The sequence below is a fragment of the Filicampus tigris genome, chromosome 5, assembly GCF_054856515.1.
Source record: "Filicampus tigris isolate MCC_2025a chromosome 5, RoL_Ftig_1.0, whole genome shotgun sequence".
Classification (NCBI taxonomy): Eukaryota; Metazoa; Chordata; class Actinopteri; order Syngnathiformes; family Syngnathidae; genus Filicampus; species Filicampus tigris.
This window is the reverse complement of record NC_141221.1, coordinates 15,583,614-15,610,316: the sequence shown is the minus strand read 5'-3', so window position 1 is coordinate 15,610,316 and position 26,703 is coordinate 15,583,614. Positions and strand designations below refer to the sequence as shown.

The 26,703-nt window shown below is 40.0% G+C and overlaps 1 protein-coding gene across 1 annotated transcript; it reads right to left on the bottom strand.

The window, feature by feature from the left end:
- Positions 1-1,535: 1,535 nt before the first annotated feature.
- npffr2a (neuropeptide FF receptor 2a) lies at positions 1,536-24,890 on the bottom strand. The gene is made up of 4 exons (XM_086030510.1): positions 24,744-24,890; positions 15,678-15,991; positions 10,463-10,562; positions 1,536-6,699 (listed from the first exon to the last, which is right to left on the bottom strand). Exons 2-4 carry the CDS (start codon positions 15,982-15,984, stop codon positions 5,847-5,849), a joined length of 1,260 nt encoding a protein of 419 aa, XP_085886636.1. The 5' UTR covers positions 15,985-15,991; positions 24,744-24,890; the 3' UTR covers positions 1,536-5,846.
- Between the last annotated feature and the right edge of the window lie 1,813 nt (positions 24,891-26,703).

The following is a 26,703-nucleotide window of genomic DNA, read 5'->3' as shown; positions in this document are numbered from 1 at the left end:
TCTTGCATCATCCAAGTTTACGCTGGATAAAAAAAAAGGATTATACTCATATGCAGGGGTGCACATAATTTTTTTTTCATGCGGTACTCGCATGAGTACCAGGAGATTGTCTTTGGTACTTACTAGTGGTCCAATGGATCACAAAAGTTACGGTTCGGATCGGTCATGGATTTTGAGTCAAGGATCGGATCGTTTTTTTAAATGAGCACAAAAAAAAAAAAAAAAGCTAAATTTACTTTATCTTCATTTTCCATCTTCATTTATTTTATAAAATTCTTTTGTCCATAAAAAAAAAAAAAACTCCTAATGTCTAATATGGCCATTTACGATTTAAGAACACAATTTAATGCAATTTTATTTTGTAATTGGTACAGTGTATACATTTCAAGGTATCTTGCCAGATACTTTGAGCTGAATGTTTTCTTACTATTAGTAGGCGAACGTGTTGTTATACATTAAATGAAGACAAAATTTTATTTTTATTTTATTTATTTTTTCATAATGAAAAAGACTTGAAGTGCAATTTAAGGCACCTTTCTTAAAAAAAGGACAGCACATTACAAAGTAATCTAGGTCCACAATATAGAAAGAAGTTTAAAAAAAAAAATGTGAGTAATCAAGGAGCAGCTGTTGAACTACCAGCTAATGATAACAGCTGCTAGCCACTAACCGTGTGCCATATCATACAATGACAGCGTAATTAACCAGACATTTGTTTGTGTCCTAAATTAGCGACTGAAAATGATTTCAAGACAGAGTTGTGTTAGTGTTAGTAGCAAGCGTTAAAACTGCCGAATACGTCGAAAACGGAAGTCAAGTTAGCCGTTATGCCACCACGCCTGCCAACTCCAAAGTAAAAGTTCAATAAGGCTATTATATTGGCATTGACTCAATGTATTATTTGGTAAGCTTTATTTTGAAGTTAGTGATATTGAGTGTATTCAACTTCCTCTACTGAATGCAGATTAATCACGTTGCCTTATTGTGAACACACAATTTTTTTCACCAACCATTCTGCGGATCGTGCCTATCCTGAACCGATGCTTGATCCTGACCAGTGTTTTTTTTAAATTTATTTATTTATTTTACAGGTACGCAAATGCACGTCGTGACGCAAATGACGGTACGCATCGGTGATTTCTGTTGTGCATGCATACCTGAGTACCAGTTATGTGCACCCCTGCTCATATATATATATATATATATATATATATATATATATATATATATATATATATATATATATATATATATATATATACATATATATATATATATATATATATATACATATATATATATATATATACATATATATATATATATATACACATATATATATATATATATATATATATATATACATATATATATATATACATATATATATATATATATATATATATACATATATATATATATATATATATATACATATATATATATATATATATATACATATATATATATATATGTACATATACAAAATATATAATTTCCATTTGTTGTTAAGTACATATTTTTAATGTGGGCATTTTGTTCAATACAGTGAACCCCAGCTATCAAATAGCACAAATCCACGTATAACATATCCAATATTTTCTTATTTGAAAAATATATATATTTTAAACTAAATAAATTATTTTTAATTATTTTTTTTTTCTAAAGGCGGCACGATGGTCGACTGGTTAGCACGTCCGCCTCACAGTTCAGAGGTCGTGGGTTCGATCCCGGCTCCGGCCTCCCTGTGTGGAGTTTGCATGTTCTCCCCGTGCCTGCGTGGGTTTTCTCCGGGTACTCCGGTTTCCTCCCACAGTCCAAAGACATGCATGGTAAGTTGATTGGACTCTCTAAATTGACCCCAGGTGTGATTGTGAGTGCGGATGTTTGTCTCTGTGTGCCCTGCGATTGGCTGGCAACCAATTCAGTCCCCCGCCTACTGCCCAAAGACAGCTGGGATAGGCTCCAGCACTTCCCGCGACCCTTGTGAGGATAAGCGGTATCGATAATGGATGGATGGATTTTTTTCTTAACCCCCCAAAATTGATGAATAAACTGAGGAATACCGCCAAGAAGCAAATAAAAGTATTGAAAAAACAATTATGCGAATAGGTGAGTCCTTGGCTGCCAATCGCTAATTTTTGGGGGTCCGCTGTGTGTACATCATGTGAAAGACTTGTGCTTTTTCCTCGGATCCTTTTTGTAACGATACTCATTTCTAAACATCGACCTCCTCTTAGTTATCCAAGTGGCTTTTTTGTTGTCTTTTGACATGCATTTTTATGATGCTGACAGTTTAACCCAGGCCCAGACTGGGTCACAATATTAGGTACACCTTGATGAGCAATTGCTCTGACATGAGGGATCACCAAAATAATCTACACAGTGAATATAAAAAGTCTACACACCCCCAGTTCAAATGGCGTGATGTGATGTCAAAAAATGAGACCCAGATAAATCATTTCAAAACATATTCCACCTATAAAGTGACCTCTAACATGCCACCAAACTGAATTTTTCATTGAAAAGGGAACGTAAAAATAAAGTGAAATACTGTGGTAAACCTGTGCGAATTAACCAAGTACATTCAAACTAATGTTAAATGGGAGTGAGCACACACCCGCAACCATCTAAAATGTGCATCTGATTAACTCAAAGTAATGTTTAGATGTCTATGATCTAGCAAGCTTTTCCTGACATTGTTTTTTGGGGGGGCTTTCTAGAAGAAGCCAGTTGCTTTTGTGATTCTGTGTATAAGTATAGAATCTCTGTAGCCTCCATTGCAGGCCCCTTCTTGTCTTTTTATTTATATATATTTTGAAACGGTTTATTTTACGTACATGGCATTTATGGAAATTTATGGACTGACTAATCGATGCTTGATGTGAGATTTACATGGAACATTCATGAAAGGATCATGATTCATTCATGAATAAATAACTCATAATCCAGAAGCATCCACGTGTATGCGGCAATTTCAGATGAAAAGAATATGTTGCTTTTGCCTTGACATTATTGTTAATGTTTTAATTGGATGCTAAAAATGATTGAAAGAAAAGCTCATTTTTGTCTGTTTGTACAAACAACGCATCCAAGAGTGTTAACAAAATGATGTGTCCTGGCTGGTACACTAATATCATAGAGTGTTAAAGTATTTGATCCAGTGTTGTCATGGCAATACAAAATTCTTCTGATTACAAGCCATATAGCATCCAAAAGCTATCAGTCTATCTTTAAATGACAGCATGTAAAGTGTGTATTTTTCTTGAAACTAAAATAAACTTTAAATGAAATGTATGAAATAAAGTAAGAATGGATTTCTCACTATTTTATTTACAAAATAGAATTTCATCATAATAATCATCTTTCAGTCTATTTAGCTAAAACCTTTTTATAGTTAATTCATCGTATTTCATTTAAAAATATTCTTAATTAAATGAAACAACTGATTGTAGAAAATAAATGCAAAGGCATTTTTAAATACATTAAAATAAAGTTGTAAAATATGTCAGACATATCTTTTAATGTTTTTAAAAACGAAAACAGCAAAATATATTCCCATATTTCATATATTATCTCCATTATTATTCTAAAATGCCTTTACAGAAAAAAGCAACTTATTACTTTTTTTTAATTCAAAAAATATTCTTATCTCACTAAATTGTGCAGGTGTACCAAATCATTATTTATTCTATCTTTTATTAGCTTCCATTGTTGAGAGTTGACAAAACGTTTTCTCCTTCATTCAAAAGGCCACTGGAATACACACAAATGCTCTAAAGGTAGAAAAAAAAATGTATGAAGTATTCAGTTACTTTTAATGCATGCCCTGATAAAAGAAGGTGGTCATCGAATCAGAAGCTTCCTCCGACATTGGACGCAGTTTTGTAGGGCGATGATGACGCAAGTAAGTGGCTCTGAATGGGTTTGGAGGAGCACTGTGTCTTTTGTTCTTTGCCAGCGCTAACAAACAAAGCCATAATTGGTTACCAAGGTGTCTTTGGAGTCCCATAATGAGTGGAAAATATGTGATGACATTACTGTTGTCCAGTAGTGTGTACCAATGTCATTCGCACGCCACATCTCGAGGGGGTCTGTGAGCATGGCAATGCACCAAAACAAAAGTCCAGAAAAGTGAGTGGATCGATCACCACATTTTGGTTTGTTTGGATTGGGTAGCTTCGCATGCTTTTTATGGCTCCGTAGAGTCAAATGTTATGAAAAATACAATGTTAATTGCAGAGCTGGGCAATTGCTGGGCCCGTTCCTGGACCGGACCGGTTGAACCCTCCGGCCCGGCCGCACGCCCATTTTTGGGGCGGGGGGTGGAGGCTGATAAATTTTAAAAAAGGGCTCAACTGAGTATGGCCAGAAGTGGATTTTAGTCCAGCCCACTAATTTGCCCTCATGCATGTGACGTGGTAGCGAGGCGGCCAAATTAAATGCATGATCTAGTCATCTCGGTCCCTTTGTGGTTGTAGCAGGCACGATATCAATTGTTGTCGCTGTCTTTCTGAAGCGACGCCCCCCGACTTGGAACGTAACTGTTTCAAAACAACGTTGTGTCCGCGAGTATAGTCAAGCTGCGCGCAGCACTCAAGGATGATGCTAGCACATCAAGGTGGAGTTCATGCACTTCTTCTGCCGTCTCTCCTACTTTAACAAGCGACACAGCAGGACTTTTTCATTGAAATTAACAAACCTCGCTCTAATTCACCTCTCTCTCTCTCTCTCTCTCTCTCTCTCTCTCTCTCTCTCCTTCTTTGCTCCGGAAATACGCCGTAGCAAACTTGCTGTGTAGTGGTTTGCATAGTGGGTTTGAATAGTAAATTAGCCAGCTAATGATCTTTAAACAAACCTCTGCCGTTAGCATCTCTCCCGCGGCGGCGTCATGTACGTTTTTTTTTTTTTTGGGGGGGGGGGGGGGGGGTCGGTGACCGAGTGGGGGGTGATCATTTTTATGAATAAAGGCGGGGGGGTCGAGGGTACCCAGGTCCGGCAAAAAAGAGTCAAGTGCCCAGCTCTGGTTAATTGTGGGGTAAACATTTTTGGATCCACACTCATTTGGCCCCATTTGTTAGTGTAACAGGCTACTTCTTGTTTCATGAAGTAAGGAATGGCAAGGTACCATTTTGATCCTAGGTCCACTTATCCCAGAATTAGTAACTGAAACCGCAAATATATCTGGATCCACAACAACAGTTCAAAAATTTTGGTTAGGTTAGTAGGCTACTTCTTGTTTCATGGAGTAAAATGTTATAAAGGAGTGGAAGGTATCATTTTGATTCTTGGGTGGACTTTTCAATTTATGCTAGAGTGACAGAATCGCAAACAACAAAATTCAGTATCCTGACCAATTTTTCAAGATTAGTTGTCCTTGCTAGCTATGTTTTGATCTTGCGGAGGCTTATCTTAACATAATGAGTTACCAATAAGAAGAAGTACCATTTTGATTCTGGGTGAAACTTTTCCCTGCACGCAGGAGAGTCACCTAAATTCAAACACCAAAATTAATCGGACGTTTTGTGTTCAGTAGTTTTTTTAACATAATGCTGCTAACTATCCACAAAAAAACATGCCCGCAAAGTGCTTTGAGATTGGCAGGGGTAACGACTTGTCCTTATTCCCACTTCTGAAATCTACATTGCAAAAGTTGACTATTCGTCTTTATACATTTATACATGAAGGTTTTTATGGAAGGTCCACAACCCAGATTGTGCCTTCATGAGTTCACAGAGCACAATGAAGCTTGGCAATTAGTCCTCATATCCTTGGAGGTAGCTTCCTGAAGAAATTGGCACTCGAGCAAAAAAAACCCAGAAGACCATCACCAGGAATGTGGCGTTTCAAATTGACACAGCTGTTACGCCGCCGCTACTGCAGGACCCCTTCTCCAAGTCTTCCAAGACCAAGTCCTGCTCTGCAACCTGATGCATCCGCCTGCAACTACTTTTATCCAGACTGTTCAGCGAGATGGGCTCCAGGGTGGTCTGCGCGTTATTGGCCGGCAGCACCGAGTTGGGCTGCAGCCGGTGCGAGTACGTTTTCCTCCGCTGTCCGTCGGCCGCGCACAGGCTGAACTTGAACACCAGTTGAAAACCCCGTCGGAAGTTCTCGTTGAAGAATCCGTAGATGATGGGGTTGACGCTGCTGTTGAAAAATGCTAGCCAGTGGGCAAAGGGGTACACGTAGATATTGACGATGCGGTACTGCTGCTCGGTGAGCCGGGCGTAGTCGCTCAGCATCATGAGGGTCCACAGGGGCAGCCAGGACAGGATGAAAAGCAAAGCGACGATCAGGAGCATCTTGATAACCCGCTGCTTCTTCTTGGAGACGCCATGGCGGTTGTCGTGGCCCGGCTTGCCGCCCGTGGGCATGGCGGTCTTGAACAGCGTGATGCCGATGCGTGCGTACATGACAACGATGAGGGACAGCGGAGCCAGGTAGATGTTAGCGAACAACACCGTGGTGTAAATCTTGCGCATCTCCTGGTTGGGCCAGTTCTCCCTGCACCAGTAAAAGGGAGTGGTTTTGTTGTCGTAGCCTAGCAGCACTTGGATGCTTTGCTCCTGCGTCACCTGTAGCATCACGCCGGACGGACACATGATGGATATGGCCAGGACCCAGATAATGACAATGATGAGGGTGGCGGTGGAGATGGTCAGCTTTTGCTTGAATGGGTAGACGATGCATCGGAATCTGTCAACGGATGAAGAGACAATGAAGGAGTGAAGTAGTCCAAAGCAGAAATCCGACAACATGAATTAAATGCATTACATTTTGACGACTTTTCTCTTATATTTGAAGGTACTTTGTCTCATCAGAGGCCAATGTTTCACTCTTAGCTACTGGGCCACTCAAAATTATATATTGCCATACCAAAAACACGGGCCGCTGGAGAGAAAACCAAGAATCCTGACTGTTAGAACATATAGAACACTGGGGATTATGCTCACGCTTCTGAAATTAAAGTGACACTGGGATGAGCTTAACATTGGGACTTATATAAAAGGTTTGCATGTAAAAATCACAGCAGTACTAAAATGCAGACTCTGTCGTGATTTAAGGGCTTTTTGTGATTAGATTTACGATAAATTGCCCCGCCCCTTTTTGGAGCTCGGCTTGTTATTTTTTCGTTCTCAACGGTCTATGTCACAGGAGGGAGCCAAGCATGGAAATATTGCTCACTTTGTCAGTTCTGTTGTCTAAAACGGCGACAGAACGCCACCCAAATGCAAATGCGCATTACTACTCTTGTCCACTACAACCTGTGAAAGTATAAAAGTGTTCTGCACAATAGTTTGGATTTATTGACATAAAATGTGACCTCACCTGATCACCTCCACAAAATCAAAAATACCATAGCGATCGCTTCTCCACTTACACAGACTGAAGCGGACAAGAGCATGAATGCGCACACGAACCCCGACTAGTTATATTTCCGACAATTAGCTACGCTAAACTCGTGTCAACTCTCAGGAGGCAGACGTGACTGGTAGCGGGCAAGCATGGATCTTTATCCCCCCCCTCCCTCCCCGGCTAACAGTAGGATAACGACACGACCAATAGCAACAACTAGCTTGAGGCCGTTAAAACAAAAGGCGTTAGCACAACAACATTAGCTCCTTATCAATCAATCAATCACATTTTATTTATATAGCACTTTTCATACATAAAAATGCAACTCAAAGTGCTTTAAAACATTCAAAGCAAAACATAGAATTATCTTCAATCAAAAGAAAAGATAAATTAGCATAGCGCATTGTGATCTGTTGGGATCTCAAATGTGTCTGAATAAGGTTAACCTTACTGTCCGCCGCCCTCTTCATAGCCGCGCGGTTGCCTCCCAAGCATTCGTGCCCGACACTGCTTGCAGCCGCCAGCTTCTACCTGATTGAAGCGACTTGAGAGTGAGTTAAGCCCTCGTCGAACAAACGAGGAGGCTGACTGCACAGCCGAGTGTGGCCGCATTGGAACGCACCATTTCAATTGGACGGCGTGTTGTAGGTCGAAAAACTGGGGCCATTTCACATCCAAATAAATGTGCACGTCTACTCATTCCCACTTCAGTCTCTGTATACATCCTGACTGGTGTTTAATGCCTCGCCCGTCCTAATAGTAATCAGCGAAGAAGCAGTGTGCGCTCGTCCCAGCATAACTCTATGTAGCTCTGCTCACTTCCACATTCTCATATAAATCAGCCACGGAGAGGTTATTGCTTCTGACATGTTGAAGTGGGCATTAGTAGAGATGTCCACATAAATGTTGCTGCCAATTGATCGCCGTTTGTGGACGTTATAAGCAATGAAAGTACAATGATTTCCAATGGAGGGTTTGTAATCGGTCCCTCTCGTGTCTCCAACCGAACATGGATAGAACGGTAGGGGGCGCGGCCATTCTCCTCATTAACAAGAGGCGTTATTCATGGAGTCACTTATTTCCTAATTTCTCCCAAATTTATTGATAAAATAGAAAATGACAACTCTTTTCATTTTCCCGATCAAAAAAATATATAAAATGAACTTGTTCGTGAAAACATGGCCATCCCGGCTCAACCATCCCTTTAAGTGCTCGACTTGGTGACTTAGGTGGCTGATAAAATGGAACTTGAAATTGAACAGTGGGCATCAAACATTAGGAACCCTCAGTCGATGCCAACCAATCAGAAGTCACACTCTTCAGTCAAAGGTTGCTTCCAGATAATGCAACGGGGAGTTGAACTTAGGATGGTTGGTTTTGGAAAATTCCAAATGTATGCAGAAACACCAACTTAAAGTCTTGGCTATCTATTCTTTTGGTTTTTATTTTTTCAACATGTAAGATATTGATCACTGTTTTGTTCTTAAACATTCATGTAATATTTGGTGCTTGTTTTGGGGATTTTGAAGTCAAGAGCAAAGGAAGTTCACGTCCCAATTCAGTCCATCTTGAACCCGCTGCAAAATGCTTGACAGATATGCAAGACGATAGTTACGTCTCTCAAAGCATTACAAATTCTCGTGTCTTTTCCTGCCTCCAACCTCGGGCTGGGAAAAGTGAGGACGGAATGACAAGAGACACTAATAACCGTCGGCTGCCAATATGCTGGCGGCCCTTTAGGGTCTACATCTACAGTATGCAGTCAGTCTTCAACTGACTGCCTCTCCTCCCCCGATTCTTATCAGAAAGAAGGATTAACGTCAAACTGCGGTCATTTGGAGTGACAAGGCAATTGATCTTGAAAGTAGGACAAGTACAGGCAGCCAAAGATAAGAGCAGCACAGATGATGCTGGTTACATGGCAGTATATTCGGCACAATGATGCCTTTATTGAGTTAAATATTGGTCCCAATGGAATCTTAACCGACAGACACTGGGTTCTGAAAATTGTCCAAGGACCCCGTCCCTCATAAACCAATCGCCAGTTAAACCTGACAGTGAATAGCACCCCTAAATGCCAAGTTAGCCAAAAGTGCTTCTATTTCACAGTATTCCGTTTTTCAGTTTCCTGGGTTTCACCTTCGATTGAATAAAAAAAGAAGAACATTTTGCTTTTAATTTAATGGGATGTAAGGGGAGGGGCTAGAGTGCGTTAATGCTTTGAAAAGAGAGTAGAGTGCCCTCTGCTGTCCGATGCCATTTTTGAAGAACCTTATAGACTGGGACAGCTAATAAACTCAGAAAACTGGAAGTTTAAGTTTAAAGGACAGAACACTGAAAAACTAAAAGCATTGTCGCTTCTCCTACCTCGTCCTGAAATTGTTCAAGGTAAAACTCAGAAAGTTGGAACGAACCGAACTTTGAATAAATAACATCAAATTTCATTTGAAATGCCAAAACTAGATGGCAATATTCTGTCTCCATAAACCTGGATTTGAAGCGTGGGCATGAAACATCGGGTCCCACAGTTAAAGGAAAATGCCCATGGGTACTAGTACAGTGGGAAACTGCGAAAACCAGAGACATGCGACCATCTTGGCTTTGAGACACACGAGAGATGACGTACAGTGGCATATTTCAGAAGATGCTGCTCCCTCAAAGCAGTCTTGTTGGAAGTGTAGCTCACGAGCAAGATAAAACTCTGCAAGATCCTGCAGAGCCATGACAAAAAATAAGCATAGCCAAGGCTTTCTTTGGTTTCTTCTCATCTAAACCAGTGGCAAAGGTCTCCAAGTCTTACATCCTGGTAAGATGCTATGTCAGCACTTCCAAATATGGGCACGCTGGCAACCGGGGACCCGTGGTCTTTCCGTCCTGCTGTGCAACCCTTTCAAAATGAGTGAGTGCAGTGTGAAAAGGGCTCGAGGGTAAATTATGGTTAGCATCTTCAACCAATGAGCGACCGGCCGGGGTTTATGTTACCCGTTCGTTATCGACTTTGCACACTTGGAACTGCATCTACTAGAAACAATAGTAGCAGTTTCCGGCAATGATAAAGCACCAATGAAGTAGGTAGCATAGGTAGGCTGTCTGGCCACCCTACCTGTCCACGGCGATAGCCACCAGGGTGAAGACGGACGCCGACACGGAGATGCCTTGCACCATGCCGCTCATTTTGCACACCAGGCTTCCAAAGGGCCATCCTGTGGACAGGAGGGATGTGACAGCTGTTTCTCCATCGGGGCGAAAAGGTTCCAAGTCCAAACAGCAGGACTTGGATACTAAGCTTTAGTTCCGAGATATTCAACAGTTTACATACTGATACTGTCTACGTTTACATGGACACATTTATTCGCGTTCAAATCCTTATCGGAATAAAAATGCCTCATGTACACGTCCAATTCAGAATATTCTGATCCCATCGAGCCCATTCCGATCAAGATTTTACTCTGAACAAAAGGGGTGGTTTTCGTTGATTGTCAATCCGATTGACAAGCATAAAATCACTTATTCTGAAATTTCGGAAAACAAACCGTCCTTACCGCGCATGTGTGTGACGTCAGTATACGCGTTTCTGTTATTCCCGGAAGCTGCTAGAGGTAGAGCGAGCAAAGAACATGGCGGGCGCAAGACTGAAGTGGTACATTTGCAGCTCCATTAGGAAGGATGAACTCAACGTAACATCGCCAATGGGAAAAATACGCAAAATAATGCTAACGTTTCAAGTAGAAATGGACGTTTTGATGTTTTGTTGACACGAAAGTCGCTACGGCTTCTCCTTCTAGTACTATTTCCGGTATGTTTGGTCAGCTGCGCATGTCAAAATAATTTCTCCCGATCGATGCATGAACACGCAAATGCTAATCGGATCAATATTTTTAGTGTCCATGAAAACAGTTCATCCGATCATAATTTTAATGTAAACTCTGATCGGATTAAAGACATTTTGTCCGTGTAAATGTAGCCAATGTTTATTTGCTACATTGCAGATATTTGAATTTGCAGGTGCAGATCTCGCACCTGTGCAAGTGTGGTGAGAACACAGACAGTTCTAAGGACTGTTTTTACTACTGTCTCATAAAAAGTGCACATGTATGGCATGTAAAGTTTCACTCTTTCAATATGTCCACCATTACCAGCAAATAAAATGAAATAAAAATAATCATATTTGACCCCAAACTGCTTTGGTGTACACAAACTTTTTAGCAAGAATGACATTTTAAAATATGTAGTTTTTTCAGTATTTTGGATCACTTTAGGAAAAGTTGTTAGTTTTCAAGGTGAAAAAAATGTCTTAGGCCTAACCCTAACCCAAATATCAAAATGAAGCGTAGGAAAGATTATTTGCTCTCTTGCTGATTGCCTGCCTAGCATCTGCCTCACACCCACCCACTCGCTTCACCATTTTTTTTTTTTGCCAAGAGAGCTTGAACTTCTTTTTTTCATCTCTTTTTTCGTCCAAGCACATCATTCTCTTTACCCTGAACTTGCTTTCTCACTGCTTGCAATTTGGTCGTTTGAACCAAATAATTTTTGGAATGAAACAAATAAAACAGCAAAGAAAAAAGGGGTTAACGTTGCCTTCCAGCGAGACACATTGTGCATCCCAACAAAAGCCGATGTGGGGTCAGTCAGCCTTTCCTTTCATGTGGCCTTCTCACACAAAACTCTCATTATCGGCCAATTAAAGCATTGTGAGGCGTAATCACCCAAATGATGCACGGGAGGTAAATGCTGTTATCAGAGAGCCGACCGCTTGTTGCCCGGCCGACCGCTTGTTGCCCGGCCGGCCGTGACCGCGAAAGATGATAGACAGGCTCTCATCATGGCCACCCCGCGTCTTTTGAGTACACGAATGGCGTTCATTAGAGACGAGAAAAGCGATGGAAATAATTCCAATTAAAGCTGCAAGCAGCTGGACGCCACGTGGAGGGACTCTCGTTAAAAGTTTAACATGCACAGTAGCTCCTCGTCAATGCAATAGATAGGGCCAAGGTGGGGTGCTACATTCTTACACCCTGGCGGATAGATGGCTAGATGGACAGATAGATCGTTTGATAGATAGAACATCATTCTAGTAAAATTGACTTTTTGTCCAAATATTCGCCATTTATTCTTGTAAACCAAACATGTTTTTCCATCAAACATGAAAACTTTCTAGACAAATTCAGAAATTTCGTTGTAGGGACACAGGCCCAAATTCACTAAAAGGATGAATTAGATTTGCAAAACAGTTTCATCGCATAATTTTGAGTGGTCCTAACCGGTAACAATGGCGCAAACAGATGCAACAGATGCATGCATACAGAATAATTCACAAAGTACACACACGGTGAAATGCTTGACTAGCTGCGCTGCCAAACAGATTGTGTCCCGGTGCTCTGTTGTTATTTGCGTACCTTTATAGCGTAAATCAACCCAAACACATTTTTTTCAAGAATATGTTCCCAGCAGGCTCACTAGTTGAAACACGGAATTCTGATTAATATTGCCTTTGTAGTATATAAGTTAAGCAGAAAAATCCGCCCATTTTTAGCCATCTGTGGGGGCGGCCATTTTGTTACTTCTGTCGACTGAAAATGACATCACAATCACGCAGGGCTCAGGTAATGACTAATCACGGCTCAGCTTCAGAAAAGGCAAGGCAAGGCAATTTTATTTATACAGTACATTTCATACACAAGGCAACTCAATCAGCCAACAAAACTGCTAGAATGTACGATGACCACATTTAAGCACATTAGCAGAAAACTTTAAAAACATTTAAAAGTAAAGAAATAAAAGTGGGTTTCTAAAATATATAAAAGAAAAAAAGATTTAAAATTGTCTAACCTTAATCAAAGGTATGAGGGGAAAAAAAAGCAACGTTTTTAACCTGGATTTAAAAGCATTTACACTCGGGGCTGACTTCACTTCTGTTGGCAGCTTATTCCATTTGTGTGCAGCGTAACAGCTAAATGCAGCTTCACCATGTTCACCTTGAACTCTCAGTTCCACTAATCGACCCAAGTTTGCAGATCTCAGAGCCCTACAGGGTTTATATTCAATCATCATTCCATTCATGTATTCAGGACCCAAACCATTCAGTGATTTATAGATCAGTGGCAAAATTTTGAAATCTATTCTACACTTCATTGGGAGCCAGTGTAAAGCCTTTAGGACTGGAGTAATATGTTCCGATCTCTGAATGAGCTGCAGCTGTTTGATGCTCTTTTGAGGGAGACCAGTAAGAAGGCCGTTACAATAATCAAGTCTACTGGAGATGAAAGCATGGATAAGTTTCTCCTGGTCTGCTTGCAGCATGCAACCCTTCAGTCTGGATATATTTTTCAGCTGATAAAAGGCTGATTTAGTGATTGATTGTATATGATTGCTGAAAGTCAGGTCTGAGTCTATCAGCACCCCAGGATTTCGGATTTGGTCTTTGGTTTCTAAAGACAGGGTTTTTCTAACAGCACCCCTCTCCTTTATTGTCGAAAACAATTACCTCTGTTTTGTTTTACTTTAACTGAAGGAAATTTTTAGTTCATCCAGTTGTTAATTGCAGTGACACAATACACTGATTGAACTGGTGTCATTTGGGGACATTGATATATATAGCTGTGTGTCATCTGCATAAGTGTGATAGGCAACATTGGCGTTCTGAAGCATTTGACCCAAAGGTAACATATACAGACTGAACAGAAGGGGGCCAAGGACTGACCCTTGAGGAACCCCATATGTCAAAGCCATCCGATCCGATTCAAAACTTCCAATGGTCACAAAGTAACTCCATTCCTCTTGGTAAGACCTAAACCATTTTCGGACTGTTCCATTTAATCCCACCCAAATTTCCAACCTGTTCAACAGTATTTTATGATCAATTGTATCAAATGCTGCACTAAGATCCAATAAGACCAGCACCGACACCTTCCCTTCGTCAGTGTTCAATCTTATGTCATTTAGTACTTTGATAAGAGCTGTTTCTGTACTGTGATGAGGACGGGGAAAAAGTCCGTTTGAGTACAAGAATTTGCTAAGTTGATTAAAAACCACTTTCTCAACAATCTTTGATAAGAAGGGAAGGTTTGAGATGGGTCGATAATTTACTAACAGGGAGTCATTCAGCGTTCTCTTTTTTAGAAGGGGCTTGACGGCAGCTACTTTCAGAGGTTTAGGAAACTTGCCTGACCGAAGTGAGCAGTTGATTGTTTGCTGCAATTCAGTTAGAACAGAATTCACAATCGTTTTGCAAAAGTCCGACGGTAACTGGTCAAGGCAACTAGTTGATGGTTTCAGCTGCTGAACCAAATCCGTTATAGTTTTTTGATCCACTGTATCAAATTCTGGCATAACCAAATTATTCCAGGGTGATTTTAAGTGGTGCATCATTTTGGAATGTTGCTGGTTTGTGATGATGTTTGACCCGATGGAGTGTACTTTTTCACTAAAGACGCAGGAAAATTGAAAGGAGTTGTGGCGCTATTTGATTTGGGGGATTTGTGAGTTTATCGATCACAGCAAATAGAGTGAGTGTATCGTTGAGGTTCTCACTAATGATTTCAGAAAAGTGTTGTTGTCTAGCTATTACCAACTCTTTGTTAAAATTACCACGACGTTGTCTGTACAGGTCAAAGTGAACTTGGAGTTTAGTTTTTCTCCACTTACGAAAACAGGTGAGCCGTGATTAGTCGTTACCTGAGCCCTGAGCAACTGTGATGTCATTTTCAGTCGACAAATGTGACAAAATGGCCGACCCCAGTGATGGCTAAAAACAGGTGGATTAATTCTTATTCCACAAACGCAATATTTATCAGAATGCCTTGTTTCAACTAGTGGGCTTGCATAGAACATATTGTTGAAAAAAAGATGTTTGGGATGACTTCCGCTTTAAATGAGTAATATGCGTATATTTGGCGGAAAAATTGGCCACCTCTATGCAAATGAGCCTCATAAGCGTCTAATTCAATAACACCAGCGCTAATAGCCACACACAGTTTGAGTGCTCACTTGTTGTCACTTAATGAGGAAGACGCTGATGTCCATAAACTCCAAAATATCGAGGCCATCGTTTTGATATTTTCGTAGATTGATGTGAGAGATGTGCATGTGAACTTTGGTGATGATTGATAAATTGTCTGACGGTCCCGTTCGCACCTCCTCAATCAGGACCCCAAGCTCGCGTTCTGATCATTTCATCTTTCTCTTCCTAAACGACATGATTGTGCCGCGCTGTTATTGGCCAGAATTTCTATTTTGCCATGTGTAGATGATTGCGACCAGGGGGAAATCATTCAACAATCAAAAACAAAAACAAGGTCAGCAAAGTGAATATTTACCTGTAATAATGTTATCGAGCAGTGTTGTCGGCATGCAGAAAATGCCCACCAGGAGGTCACTCACAGCGAGGTTGAGGATGAACAAGTTGGTGACGGTGCGCATGTTGCGGCTACGCAGCACAATGAAACACACCACGCCGTTGCCCGCCATGCACACCAGGAAGATGAGCAGGTAGGACACGATGAAGATAGCCGCCGTGGACGGCTGGTGCAGGTAAAAGCCCACGTAGGTCACGTTGGCCTTGGGAGCAAGGACATCCTCCTCCGAGGTGTTGTAAAGCGTCCAGTTGTCCGGTTGCTGGTTCATTTTCAACCTCGAGAAGGAAACAAACGACGGGTTCATCTCTGAATCATCGGAACCTCTTTGCGGTTTCCTGGGTGGTCCATCCACCAAAACTCAATTCAAGTAAGCAATAATGTAGTTGAGTTCCAAGTCACTGTGCTCCATGTAGATTGATTGTCTTTTGAACACTTTTATTACACATCAGTGTTGGGGCTTGTTTCATTATAATTTATTACAGCCCCGAACTAAGAACAAAAAAAAAAAAGACTGCTTTTGTCGCTGCTAAACCAAGGTGACATTTTTACTTATTGTTTTGTTAAATGGGAACTAACACGAGGCAGCCTTGCCAAGGGGAAGAGCCGTAATAATGCTGTCAAAGGGAAAACTTATTGAGGTTGGACATTTTTCTTTCTTTCATCTGTGCGCTTTATGTTATGTCAGCCTGTATTTGCAGAGATGATTTGCCATGTTTCTTCGCCGTAACAATCAGGGAACGTTTATTAAGATGAAAGGCATTGCAGGCTGACAACTTCTTATTGAATGTGTTGCCATGGCGACAAAGAAGGAAATTTAGTGTTTAATTTCTAGTCGGGGTGGGGGGGGTTCAGTCAAGGAGTAAGTAAGAGAACAAGAAGAACACACAAGAGCGTGTGTTAATGCGCCCTCGGTGACTTGAAAAAAAAATCATTTTTTTAATTTACAAGATTCCCTTCAAATTAAAATTATTTTGATTATTTTACTAATCTTGTTTTAAATTTTGACTTTCTTTAGACTGTTTTTCTTTAGATTTTTATTCCCAACAGAAGTTTCCTTAATTCTTTTGAATAATAAATTGTTTTATGTATATTATTTCTCTGAATTATATGTATATAATTTTTTTTTGAAAGATTTTTTAAATTCAAATAATAGAATTAAAGCATCTCCAACTTATTTCAGAATAAAAATATAAGCATAACAAAAACGTTATTGTTCATTTTATAAATGGCACTTCTGTCTTTAAAATTGCAAAATGTGTAATTTATCTCTTTGTGATTCTTTTGTATTTTAAAAGTCTGAGAGAGAGAGAAAAAGAGAAAGAGAGAGAGAGAGAGAGAGAGAGAGAGAATGTCTGTAATGTATATCTTCATATTAGATATCAAAAAACTAGATCGAAATGGCTCTTTGAGTGTTAAAGGTTGCCGACCCCCGCCCTAGGTCAAAAGATGTCAGCGTTAGAGACATACAGTAAATGCCAAAAATGGGACAATTGTGCCCAGTCTCTCCTATTTTCTGCAAGGGTGCCTCAGTCTTGAGATGACTTTCTATTTACTAGGATGCGACACAAAGAATTGAATTTCGGTTTCCATCTAAATTTCATTCCATCATATTCCAAAGTTGTCTCTTCTAACCAAAATGTAATGTAATTTCACATTATTGAGATGTTGCTCCTTATGCATGATTAGCTCAAAAAGCACAACAGTATGAGGTCGACACGGGCCATTCTCTGCAAGACAAATCAATTAATCATGTTCTGAGGCAGTGATTGATTAATTCAACGTAATGAATAAGTTAGGTTTTAGCCACTTTAATGTGGCTCCAAGTTAGCATTCTCTGTGATTTATTCATAGGAGAGCAGATTGGCTATGGTAACATATGTTATTCCAGTGTATAGAATATACCATCATTTTCCTCAAGTACGCCCTGAAAAAACAAAACAGAAAGATGAATCCTGAGCAGGTGAAATCAGCCCAATCAAAAATTTGAATATCTAAAACAAAAGGTATTCTAAAAATGACAATTGCAAAAATGGCCCTACTTCAGTTACTTTCCTCTTTCATTTCTTTTTTTCAGGCCAATTACAATATTTGGCTGTATACAATTCCGACAACCCAATTCCCGAGATTTCAATCACGTATTCTGTGGATTTCATCTCTATTTAGTTTTGGTCTTTTTTTCAAAGCGTGATCCCTCCAATCATGGAGAGGTCGAAAGAATGAAAGGTAAAACTGTAATTGGGCCTCTCACATTTTTCAACAACATCAAGACAAACTTGAAAAGAAGAAAAAAAGATTCATCTGGCTTTGATGTGCAAAGAGATTCGGAGAGAGCGAAAGAAGCTTTACGCTACTAACCAAACTATAACTTTTTTTCCCTGCAGTGGAAAAAAAAAGATCTTTCAGAACTTCACTTCGTAAATATTGAATAACAATTTTGAGCAGCTAACAAAACTAGATGAGGCTTTCTATAAAAACTGATGTCAATTTAGTCTTCAAACAACCTAATGTAAGTATTTACCGATACATCGGAGATAATTTAGTCTTGGACGAACCCAGCCGACCAAATCAGATTGTAAACACTGAAGACAATGAACTGCGTTAAGTAAAACTATTATGTGTTTTTTGTCATAATATACGATTAAGTCTTGAATGCACCAAATGTTCGTTTTTGTAAACACTAACGACAATTTAGTAATCCAGGGCCCCAACGTATGTGTTTTTGTAAACAATAACGCTGAACATTATAAAGCATATAAAAAACCTGACATACGAGTTTGGACATACTCTAGTCTTCTATGAACATAATGTGATTTTTTTGTCAACATCGAGGACAATTTAATCTTCAATGGACCTTAAATGCCTGATTTCGTGAATGCAGAAGAGTGTAAAACGAATCTAACATATGCATTTTCTGAAGCAGTTAAGACAATTTAGAGTATTAAAGCGGAAGTCAACCCAAGCATATATTTTTTTTATGAATATGTTCTATGCAGGCCCACTAGTTGAAACACAGCATTCTGATTAATATTGTGTTTGTGGAATAAGAGTTAATCCACATCTTTTTAGCCATCTCCGGGGGCGGCCATTTTGTCACTTCTGTTGACTGAAAATGACATCACTCAGGGCTCACGGCTCATCTTTAGAAAACAAGTGAACAGTAATCAGTTGTTGCCTGATCCCTGAGCAACTGTGATGTCATTTTTAGTTGACAGAAGTGACAAAATAGCCGCCCCCTGTGATTGCTAAAAATGGGTCGATTTTGCTGCTTAACTCATATTTCATATTAATCATATTGCCTTGTTTCAACTAGAGGGCCTGCATAGAACATATTCTTGAAAAATATGTTTGGGTTGACTTCCCCTTAAATGCACCTTTTTTTTTTTTTTTTATTCATTAAGGCCCCAACAAATATGCTTTGGTTAACACTGAACACAGCGTACACCAGAGCTGGGCATTTCGCCTATGTGACGGACCGGTCCGCCTATGACGAGCGGCGATAGAATCGGGCTACATTCGAGCGGCGATAGAACGATAGATGGGAAACATAAAAAAATAGACGGTAGCCCATTTTTTTCCGTCTACGTCATCGTCTATTCAATTGACAATCTACAGCCTTCGACGCATCAAATAGTTGTTTTTGTAAACACTGAACCACTTCCATTGCCATTTGTCAACATTGAAGACAATTTAAGACGTTTATTGAACCCAGCGTGAGTTTGTGAACATCAAAGACATCTTTGGGCTTTGAGAGAAAGTGGCTACTCTGGAAAGCAAACAAGGGAAGGTGGGTCAACAGCAATTCGAATCTGCAACCTTCTCGCTGGGAGTCAACCTTGCCATCCATTTACCAACCACGCATCCCGAGTGATTTCAACCTTGTCACTGAGTCTCTCCACCTCTTGAAAATCCATTCAAGCGGCGTGCGATTTCACTCCAGACGGGCAACACTTAGGTCCGGAGAATAATGTGGAATTGCTTTTTCAAAGTCTTCTAGCCCCATTGTGCATGAGAGACTTCACATTTGTTCATTACACACATTTCTCAGCCACTCGTCAGTGGCCGCTATACATCACAGACTTCCCCCTGAGAAAAGGCCCCGCAGCATCTTTTCCGCCCACCCACTCGATCGGCCCCCCGCCCTCGGGGGGCGTGTCACTTGTAGCGGTTGACGCGCCCCTCACTGTAATTACTGCTGGGGCACGCGCGAGACCTAATTTGTCCATCGGCGTGAGCATCAACTGCAGCATCTCTGCAAATGACAGACGGCCAAATGGCCATCAAAGGACTCGAAGAAAGACTCAAGAAAAACAATCGCTTGTTGCCCATTTAAAGCCCGCAAATCGTCCAAAATGGCTGCTTTGAAGCAAAACGGTAGACTTATAAGTTGCTGGAATGGACACTGATGCTATTTGTCAACCGGCAAAGGTTCTTGATACTTTTTGTGGGTTTACTCATGACAGACACGCCTACCAAATTCTGTGTTGCTTAGTTACATCATGGATCTGAATTTACAAATCTTAGTTTCGCATTTTATGGGTTTGCTGCCATTTTCTGTCTGTGTACTAAGACAAAAACTCAAATATTTTTGCAATTTACTGTTGATTACTTTTGTTGATTTACCTTTATGTTTCCTGGCATGAGTTCTTGAGCCTTTTTTTTTAATTTCATGCAGCTAAGTGAAAGCTGAATTTTCAAAGATTAAATTTGTGTGTTTTAAGATGAGTCATTAAACTTGGCCACCATGCTCAGCCCACACAAAGTAACAACAACTGAAATCTTAAGTAATGTAGCATTGCTATCCTGTTTATTATGCACGTAGAACATTTAGTAGGTCCTTGACATATTTTTTTGTGAGTCTAGTCATGATAGATGTCTGCTTTTATTCAATATATTTTGTGAAAAATGTGGAGGGAAAATTGCTTGAGTGGCATCGTCGAAAAACGTATTGAATAGCACTGTGGGAATTGCTTTTCTACTGCTCATATTCCACTTCAACCAGCTAATAGCTCGTTTCATCAGATTGTTTTTCTCTTCCTCGCACTAATTGATCTCATAAAAGTTTGAATCATAGATTTTTGCGTCCTTTAATAAACTTTAAAGTTTACTTATAACATGCACAGTCAATGAGGCACGCGCTCCCTGTTGAAATAATGATGATTCTTCACTGGAGCGGAAACTAGTAGTTTGATGATGATGATGATGATGATGATGAAGATTTGGATGATAAGTGCACAATGAAATGCACAGTGATAGATGTATTTTAATAGGCTACAACGAAAGTGGTGAACCTACGGCCCTTGGGGCGTGTAGAGCATTTGATCGAGTCCGCTATGCCATTATAAAAACATATTGGAGTCATCAAACTAAAAACTGTTGTTGCTTTTTGTTTTTTTTGTTTAGATTCATGCTTCAAATTTGGTAGCACTTGTAAAACATCTCTCAGAAGAATTCCTCTTTGAAGACTCCTGAAAATGAACAAAATGGTCCAAAAATGGCTTGCTCAAAACAAAATGGATGACTTTTTGTGCATATTCTAGAGGCTGTTTTGTACGTCTCGTGATCGTAGACATGCCTACCAAATCTCATGTTGCTAAGTGAAACCATCTGAAAGGGCTGAATTTTCAAATATTTGTTTCACAATTTATTGCAGGTGGTCAAACTTCACCGCCACGGTCCGACAATATGCTAGGACAAAACATTTTTGAAATGAAATTCTCTATGTAATGAATGTCGCGCTGTCAGACTAACAGGTAATATTGATGGAGTCATTATGTGCATGTACGTTTATTCCCTGCTCTGAAAAGGCAAAAAAAACAACAACAAGACTACAAGACTACGGATCTGTTCCTGGATGGTGGGGAGAGGACAGTATGGACTGTCTATTCTCCAAAAAGAACTTAAGGTAACACATTTGTTTAATGACACACACCACGTTTGCTAATCAGCTACTGGCTTTGCAGTTAGCAAACGTAGCACGAGTTGAAATAGTTGTATACTTTCAAGTATTTCCCCCTTATTGTCCGTTCCTTTTTTCGTCATTTTGATTGTTTGTATGTGCACGCTACGTCCAGCCTCTCGTCATAAGTAGAAAGGCACTGTCTTCCTATTGGTCGATGCCGAAGAACCAACCGAAGGGCGACGTAGCACATGTCACACTATGCGGCAAGATGAATTAAAATTCTGAGATGCCAGACTTTTGTGTTGGTGGTCGTGAAAGGACCAATCGTTGAGTATGTCACACTACATGGGCTACGGTGCATCAAGACAACTTAAAAATCGGCTACAAGACATTAGCCCAAAATCGGGCTACATTCGTGTCGTCTGACATTGGCATTAGAAGGACCATTGGAAATGGTCAAAAAATTGCCACAAAATTGCTGCTTCAAACTAAAATGTTCAGGTTATTCTGTGAAACTGGCTCCAGGGGCTTCATTTTCAAATATTACAAAATAAAGTTCAAATTTGGTAGCAATTATACAAAACTATGTGACAAGGTCCTTTTTTTAAAGACCCTTGGATATGACCAAAATGGTCAAGAAATTGATGCTATAAGACAAAATGGCAGACTTCCTGTTCATTTCCTGGTAATTGTTCTAGAGACATTTATTGAGTGTCTCCTCATGATAAGCATGTCTACAAAATTTCATGTTGCCAAGTGAAACCAACATCAGGGGCTGCATTTTCAAGTAGTAGTTTCCCATTTTATGGCGAGTCAACAAACCGCCCTGCTCTCCCCGCAGGATCGAACAAAAACTGAAATGTTTCACAATATCGTGTCTTCGGTGTCTTTAGTATACATGCTTCAAATTTGGTAACAATCGGACAGAATCTCAATGACAAGTTCTTGATCTGCTGGAAATGCCCAAAAAAGTCTTTAAAAATGGCTGCCTCAAGCTAAAAGGGTGTCTTTTGGGGCATGTGTTCTTGAGACTTTTTTGTGGATCTACTCATAATAGACATTCCCACCAAACTTCACGTTCCTATGTGAAACCTGCTTCAGGGGCTGAACTTTCAAATAGTGGTTGCCCATATTTTGGCAAGTCAACAAACTTTGCCGCCATGCTCTGCCTACGGGCTCAAACAAAAATGTAAATGTTCCACCATATAGTGTCGTCACTTTCTTTAGTATACATGTTTCAAATTTGGTAGCAGTTGGACAAAATCTCAGTGACACCCTGAAAATGTCAATTACCCAAAAAAATGGTTGCCCCAAAATGATGTGTTTTGGGGCATGTGTTCCTCAGACTTTTTTTGTGATGCTGGTGATCAAAGACATGCCCACCAAATTTCACGTTCCTATGTGCAACCTGTTTCAGAGGCTGAATTTTCAAAACATTCCATTGGCTCAGTTGAGTCCATCTGTTGAGGCAGTACCCAGTCTACGTCATCGTCTATTCAAGTGACAAGTGAAAAAATACCCTATGCGAAACCCACGAATGCTCCTAATGCATAATAATAAACAAATCGCTTGGCCCTTGACAGAGAATACGGTTCCCCGTGCCTTTTTCCCAATAGTATATGACAGTTGTGGACCCACACGGGGAGTCTCATGGATCATAACTTGACTGTATACAGTACAGCCCTGTTGTCTGTCTATTGCGTAAGAGACTAATCCCAAGAGCGTTTATTCTGAGGCGAGCCGAGACCGTATTCTCTTCCTTCCGCAGCTTCTCATCATGTCCTATTTGCTTACGTTCTTCATTCTTTTAAAGCAAGTTTGACGCATCATTTCCTTTCCGTCACCTCGCCACGTTCTTACTGACTCTAATGGTTTTGAGAGGGGCAACTTCAAAAGCACAATGACAGCTAATTGCATGTCATGTTAAACAAAATCTCCCACAGTTCTGGACACTGTGTAAAGACAAAAGGGCAGAGAAAAAAAAGAAAAAAAAAGTGGGGGAGTTGGGCTATGTTCATCAGTGGACCAGGCACAATGAGTCCACTGTGAGCACAAATGAAGATGACGGGAGGGGCGCACGCACCCAATGCTGGGTGAACTCCTAATACAAAAAATGTCCAATTAAATAAGTCAATCAAAAATCGAAAAAATGACAAGCAAGTATATTCAGTGAAATAATAAATATAACTATGCATTAATTCTGGGTGATGTCCACAATGCAAAAAAAGAATAAGCATAATGATAATAATAATGAAAAATGTAAAAAATACAAATAAATTAAAATAAAAATATACATATAAAATAATCTAAATGTGACTACTGAGTGTTCTTCCCCCAATTTCTTCTTTGTTGGCCTTGTAAATGTTAATTAAAAATAAAATCTGAGAAATACACTTAATGCTGGGTGACTTCCAAAATGACAAACGTTTGTAGATAAAAAAAAATAGTAATAAAGAAATCAAATAATACAAATAAAATTTAAAAATAATCAATAAAAATAAAAAAAAATTGTAAAATAAAATAAGGAGTGTAAATATTAGAGGCACAACCTAAATGGTGGTTGACACCCACAATGCAAAAATTGTAAAATTCTTAAAAAGAAAAATAAAGAAATCAAATTTAAAAATGAATAATAAAATAAAGAAAAATATATGCATACAAATAGATAAATGCAATCACAAAATGAATTAAACGAAATTGTTAAAAATGAAATAAAATCAAACGAGTAGAAATATAAGTGACAAACACAATCCTGCATGGGAGGCTTCCACAATGCAAAAAAAAATAATACATGAAAAGAAATAAATATAAATAAACAAATAAAAAATAAAATAAAATGTTATGATGGCTTTCACAAAGCAAAAATATTGAAACATACACAGAAATAAATATATACCTATTTAAATTAAAGATGAAAGGAGACATATACTGACTCCAACTAAAATGAACGAAATATTTTGGAAAACGTATGTTTAGGTAATAAAAGAAAAGCACACAGTGCTCACAAGCATGAGAATGAGAACACGACTCATTGCAAAGAAATTCCAAATCAAACCTGAAGGCAACTTGTCCCGTCTCACCAGCAGGACAAGTTGCCTGCTCAGTTTCTATAAAGTCAACAATCTCACCTTTTAGGAGGAGGTGGCCTTTAAAACTGCACGTGTCCGCCACACCTCTCTACATGAAGAAAAGAAAAAAGGCCGACGGTACGAGTCCGGCTGGCTGCTCGTGCGTGCGACCTGTGGGGGGCGGCGGGACCGAAGATGCGCTCAGCCTGCCGCTCTGAGCACGAGTGGCGGGCTGACGGCGGCGCGTGGACCCTTTTGAGGCCGTGACGTAGGCAGCCTGACAGGGGAAAGGGGGGGAAGGAGGGTGGGCTAAACCGGCTAACGGTGGGGGCGATATGCTCATAAAGCTGTTAGAATGTACGCACACACCCATAGTGATAATGCAGGTCACAGCTGGTGTGAGCATTTTTTATGCATGCACTGTAAGCCTGCAACGTGTGCGCGGTAATCCGGTGTGACCACATTAAAAAAAATAAAAAAAACGAGGGTAATTCCCTGAGAGATGGACGACTTTCAAGATGAGTGAATTTCACACGTTGAGCTAATTAAGATGCACGCTCGGATGATGTTTGAAGCGCACACGGTTGATCACAGAAATGTGAGCGATCGAGCTCGGCGTCACTGCAGTCGACAATCGCTCGCATCCATCGCTGTCAGAGGGAAAAGAATGATGGGTTCCATCAAGGGCTGCTTTAGTCAAGAAATAATCGTAAAATAGATGACTGCGACTTTCCAAATAATAGCCAGAGTTTATTCTTGCACTTTTACGAAATTAACAATTTACACACTAAAAAATGCTGGGTTGCAGTCAATGCTTGTGAAGGTAGCGAATTAACTTTTCTGACAAATGTTGACAAAAAAATCAGGGCGTCCTCATTAGCCAACTCCTGGAGCAGTAGGTGAAAGTACCCAACCCAATGAAAAGGAGCACAAACCTTCCCCAGCATTGAGTTTTCTGCTGTCCACCGTCTAAGATGGATATGTAAACCTCATAAAACTTAAAAGAAAAGTCAATCCAAATATATTTTTTTCAAAAATATCTTCTATGGAGGCCCACTAGTTGAAACAGGGCATTCTGATCAATATTGCGTTTGTGGAATAAGAGTTAATCCACTCGTTTTTAGCCATCTCGGGGGACGGCCATTTTGTCACTTCTGACGACTGAAAATGACATCACAACTGCTCAGGGCTCAGGTAACGACCAATCACGGCTCACCTGTTTTCTGAAGCTGAATCGTGATTGGTCATTATCAACAACCGTGGCAACTGTGATGTCATTTTCAGTCGACAGAAGTGACCATCTTAGATGGATAAAAATAGGTGGATTTTGCTGCTTAACTCATATTCCGCAAACGCGATATTAATGCTTGTTTCAGCTAGTGGGTCTGCTGGGAACATATTATTGAAAAAAATATGTTTGGGTTGACCCTTAAGCGTTAACACAAAAATCGTGACTACTTACAGGTTGGTGCAGGCCTTCAAATGTCAAATGTCTCTTTGACAAGCTTCACTTGCACAAATTGCTCCACCACTCTCTTTTGCTGTTTGTGTCCTTAAACTCATCCAAACAGGTGTTGTAAAATGTTTGGTACTCCTCAGTGGCTTCCTCTTTGTGACTTGCTTCTCCTGGCATGATGATCAATGGCTGTGTTTTATTTGCATAAAAAGCCTGATCAGAATAAAAATGCTGCATGTCAGTTTGTTTGTATTTAGTGCCCGGTTTTTGTTCAGTTGGATCAATGTCAGCGTTGCTGTGTGAAGTTAGTTAATTGTTTGGGTGAGTGTTTTTATTTTTTTTCTTCTTCCCGCCCCAGTGTTTCTTTGTTGTTTTGATATTGAGGACTTTGTTGGTTTTATTTTTGAGTCTTGCAACAGTACCCTAGGTTTTGTTTTTGGTAAGGAATTGTTTTGTTCAGCACACCTTGCTTCTCTTGCCTCCCTGCTTTTGAGTCCTCAACCGCGCAAAACGTGACAGACCCACCGCTTTGCACTCCTCAGCTCCTAAATTTCCAATCTTATT

What these genes read in the sequence shown, in the direction of transcription:
- npffr2a (XM_086030510.1), bottom strand. Translation starts at nt 15,984, where the DNA reads ATGAACCAGCAACCGGACAACTGGACGCTTTACAACACCTCGGAGGAG. An exon ending in GCTCGATAACATTATTACAG is followed by an intron (nt 10,563 to 15,677) that starts GTAAATATTCAC and finishes TCCTGTCCACAG; the next exon opens with GATGGCCCTTTGGAAGCCTG. An exon ending in GTGGCTATCGCCGTGGACAG is followed by an intron (nt 6,700 to 10,462) that starts GTAGGGTGGCCA and finishes ATCCGTTGACAG; the next exon opens with ATTCCGATGCATCGTCTACC.